Consider the following 4,748-nt stretch of genomic DNA (forward strand, 5'->3'; position numbering starts at 1 on the left):
CCGGTACTGGAGCAGGGACCATTGCTGCTGGGCATGGAACCGGAACACGGAACCATGGCTGTGTGGGATGGTACTAGAGCGTGGTACCATGGCTGTGTGGGCCGGTACTGGAGTACGAATTGGCTTCCTGACCTTGCGTTTTTTAGAGGTCTTTTGGAGGCTCCGTGGACCTCAATCCATTTTCCTTTGAACTTTGTAACAGTTTGTAGTCGTAGTCTCTAATTGAGTCAGGCGACTGTCTGTTTGGATTTTGCAGACGCTGTTCACCGCTGTCACTTGGAGCTTAGATAGGGAGTCCTGTATTGGTTTTAATTTATCCTCCAATGCAGAAGTGATCTCCTCTCGAACGATATCTCTTATGAGTTTTCCAAGCGATTCAGGATCCATCAGGGTGCTGCGCGTGGTCGGCATCCGCGAGGCTGAACAAACAATTGGCCCGGTGTGATCAGACTAGACGTGTGGTAAAAACAAATTACACGCCGAAATGTTCTTCGATATTAATATTTGCCGAACGCTTTATTTAAAGCTGTTTGATCCTTCTGAAAAAGTCACTTAATGCATATTTTGAGGGGTAGTTGGCTGCGAGCTAGACGCCTTCACTGCATGTCACCGGAAGACCTTCCTTTTTGATAAAGCTTATAGTTAGGGCTGATTAGATTCAGCCCCTAGTTTTGCTGCTATAGGCTTAGTTTGTCGGGGGACATCTTACTTCTTCCTTCTCTCTGTCTGTACCTGTGTACTCTCATGTTCCAAATAACTCAGCTTCCCCCAAATTTCTTTTTGGTGTCTATCTACGGCGGGATCCTGAGTCGTGGCTGGTCCTGTCGCTGCGGTCGCAAACCCTAGATCCTGAGTCCTGGATCCTGAGTCGTGGCTGAACCTGTCACTGTGGTCCTGAGTCCTGGATCCTGAGTCCTGGATCCTGAGTCCTGGATCCTGAGTCCTGGATCCTGAGTCCTAGATCCTGAGTCCTGGCTGAACCTGTCTCTGTGGTCCTGAGTCCTGGAACCTGAGTCCTGGATCCTGAGTCCTGCATCCTGAGTCCTGGCTGAACCTGTCTCTGGTCCTGAGTCCTGGATCCTGAGTCCTGGATCCTGAGTCCTGCATCCTGAGTCCTGGCTGAAACTGTCTCTGTGGTCCTGCCCGATTCTCACCATACTACTTCTCTGATGGCTCTTACAGGATTGTTGACATCCTCCTGGATCCATCTTCTTCTTATTTATAGACACATGCATTTCCAAGCATTTGGACTACCTATGTTGTAAATGTATAATCTTTTTAAATTACACACAACATCTGTTTCACGTCGTCCGTCTGTCCTGGGAGGGATCCTCCTCTGTTGCTCTCCTTGAGGATTCTTCCATTTTCCCCTTTACCTGGGGGGTTTCTTTGGGGTTGCTTCCGTATCCGATGTGAGGGTCCAAGGACAGAGGGTGTCTTATTCATATTATGTACAAACTGTAAAGTCCACTGAGACAAATGTAACATTTGAGATAATGGACTAAATAAAATAACTTTGATTGATTGACTTGGATATGTGTCCTGTGGATTGTCCACTTCATTTGCTCTAGGTATTTTCTTTCTTTACTTATTGATTTTTATGCTTTTATATTTGTGCTCCTTCCTGACAAGATTAGATGTGATAAATCTTAAGTTGTGTAATGTTGATAGAAAAATACATTGTGTTTGGGGGAGACAGCTGCAGCTCGCACAGTCTGTAGGAGTTGAATGAGATTTACCTCCCACGATGGCAGAGTTTCGGTCCACTCCTTCCTTGGCCTTGTTCTCTTTGAAGGGGAACACCGCTCCAGCTGTGGAGGAACATCTGTTACAATCTGACTGTGGCTGGTTCTGAGGTTAACATGCATCATCTGTCTGTGTCTCTACCTGCTTCGACGTGCCAGGGGTCACTGGCTGAGGCCATGGGGAAGATGGTGAGGGGTGATGCTCCACAGTTGGAGGGGACTAGAATGCCATGGGTGCTGACGGGTGCTGCGGGGCCCAAGCGCAGGGCTGCTTTCAGCGGGGCCACACCGTTCAGCTGTACGCGAGACAGACAGCCCACAAAGCCCGGCGTGTTGTAGCGCTCGATTAAGATGGGGTCAATCTGTCCAGTTTCTACATGGTGGTCATAACCATCAAAAAATAATATTATTCAAATAAGGAACATGCATACATATTCATTCATCTTAAAAAGAGCAGAGATGATCCATGTCATATTTAGCTAAGAAACCAACATTTACGAACAGCAAAAATAATAGTATGAAATCTTGATTCATTATAATTAGCACATTTGAGGATAGTTCTTATTGGAAAATGGTATTATATTATAGTAAGCAACAGTGGCCATTCCTTTCAGATGTTAGTTACCTTACACACAACACAAACGTGTTTAAAACTGCTCTTAAACTCCTCTCCTGTCAGCATCCCGGGAATCATCAGGAGATTTTGTGTCCCTCACCTGGAAAGTTGCCGTCACTGGGAAGATTTTTGACATCACCTCTGTCTCCCCCCTTTCTCATTTATCACTGAGAGCTTTGTTCTTCTAAAACTATACGTGTTTGGGAAATATGAGTTTGAATGAAGTTTACAGCACGAGTTACGTGTGTGAACAGATATTTGGACATATGTTCGCTTTTGTCAAACCTTTATTTAATTAAATTAATCAACACTCAAAATAAGCATATTCTCATATTCATATTCAAGAATTCAAGGGTGAGTAATTGATTTACAAATGATCATTTTCAAGCTTATCGTTGGTATTGCTTCAAGATGCTGAAACTCCTCATGCATAACCCCAGTAGATTTCAGTGCTGTCTGAACAGGATCCACACTCAGATTTTCTCATCTTCACACTTACCAAATACTTTTCCAAGAAAGATACTCTTGAGCAGGTTGAAGTTGGTGTCGGAGGCCTTGGGCAGGAAGTGTGTGGACACTGGGTAGTGGTCCAGCTGGAGAACATGGATGAAAGAAAAGAACAGTAAGTCCTACTATTATCTTTCATGCTGCTTCCACCTGTTCATCTTCCAGCGTGGGTAGATTATTACATGGGCAGCCCCTTTTATGGGAAACACTTCAGAGAAATGTAATTGTTTTATTAATGATATACTAGATAGCTCAGGTGGTTTCCGTTCATACCATGGTTTTTGCTGTATGTGTGTTCACATTTACAGGTTTGTGCGTCTAATATACTGTAAGTAGTCAAAAGATATGTCAGAAATGTTAAAAGATATAAATATCAAGCTTTTGGGGAAGGACCTTGGACTGACAGATATTTGGAGGCTTGTCAACCCGAGAGAGAGAGAGGGAGAGTATACATTCTATTCTAACAACCATAAATCTCACTCAAGGATAGATTACTTTCTGATCAGCAAAGATTAGGTGGAGAGCATTTCAGACTGCTCGATAGGACCTGGCATTGACTGATCATGCTGCAGTTCAACTATGCTTAGTAATGGAGCCAGATGGGGTTAAGAAAAGCAGATGGAGGATGAATGTTTCCTTGCTTCAGGACACAGATTTTAATAGTTTAATGGCAGAGGATCTTGAGAGTTTCTTCCTGGTGAACATCGGGTCAACAGATAAAGTAGGGAAAGTCTGGGAGGCCTCTAACCCCTAGATTCCACCGGGTCCGTCTGCGTCGCGTTACGGCCGCGTTACCCCTATACTCCACCGGGTCAGTCTGCGGCACGTTACGGCCGTGTTACGGCTGCGTTACGGCTGCGTTACGGCTGCGTTACGGCTGCGCCGCGGCATCCGCCAGGATCGCGGCCACTCTAGTCAATGGGTGCTATTCCACCAGACGCGCCGCGTTACCGCTCAGAAGCGTCCCAGAAGCGTCTCGCCGCTGGGCTCCGCTCAAAGTCTATTTTTCGACGCGAAGCAGCCGTAAGGTAATGTCGGGCAGGCAGGAAGTGGAACGTTCAGAGGATATATAGCATATACACACAAACTAATTTTGCAGACCCTATCCCTCCGTAGTCTTTGAAGTAGGAGGAGAAATGCCAGCGTTCTCCTCCGGTTTACAGGCACTGTGTAAATTATATATATAGAATAATTATGATGATGAATGCATTTTTTTTAGGGCTTTTTTTAGGCTAAGTTTTTTTTTGCGTTAAAGTGTTAACGCCACTAATTATTTTTAACGCGATTAACGCATGTGTATTTTTTTCCTCGGCGGCCCCGTAGTTTCAGAGCGCATTGAGTTTAAAATACCATCTACAAGCTGATGCTGACAGCCCCGCTCCTGCCGCCCGCTTGTGGCAGACCACACTTCCACGCTCACCGGCAGGCCTGGACTGGCCATCGGGAGGACCGGGAGGGTGTGTGTATGTGTGGCGCGAGAGAGAGACCTTACGTGTATTGTTGTTGTTAGCATCTGGTGCTAGCTAGCTGCGCTAACGGATATAAGGAGCTGTTTCAATGAAAACAGAGGAGCGACATTTCGCCGACAACTGCGCCGAGCACTTGACTTTATGCAGGTAGCCAGACAGAGGGGGACATTGTACGAAAAGTCAGCAAACTCAGCACGGATAGCGCGCGCAACATGATTGCAGCGTCCAGGCAGCTCCCGTTCGAGCATATGCCTTGAGTTGCACAAAGCTCCAACGATCCAACACACAGTCTCTCCACACACACACACACACACACACACACACACACACACACACACACACACACACACACACACACACACACACACACACACACACACACACACACACACACACACACACACACACACA

The 4,748-nt window shown here is 46.0% G+C and overlaps 1 protein-coding gene across 1 annotated transcript; it reads right to left on the bottom strand.

The window, feature by feature from the left end:
• Positions 1–1,712: 1,712 nt before the first annotated feature.
• Positions 1,713–2,954, bottom strand: LOC104954851 (contactin-associated protein-like 2; the record flags this gene model as incomplete). Its single annotated transcript, XM_010782042.1, has 3 exons — positions 1,713–1,811; positions 1,888–2,118; positions 2,861–2,954. Coding segments are annotated over 3 exons (424 nt in total), but the record flags the coding sequence as incomplete, so codon positions are not given.
• Between the last annotated feature and the right edge of the window lie 1,794 nt (positions 2,955–4,748).

The sequence above is a fragment of the Notothenia coriiceps genome, unplaced genomic scaffold (assembly GCF_000735185.1).
Source record: "Notothenia coriiceps isolate Sejong01 unplaced genomic scaffold, NC01 NC01_scaffold00024072, whole genome shotgun sequence".
NCBI lineage: Eukaryota > Metazoa > Chordata > Actinopteri > Perciformes > Nototheniidae > Notothenia > Notothenia coriiceps.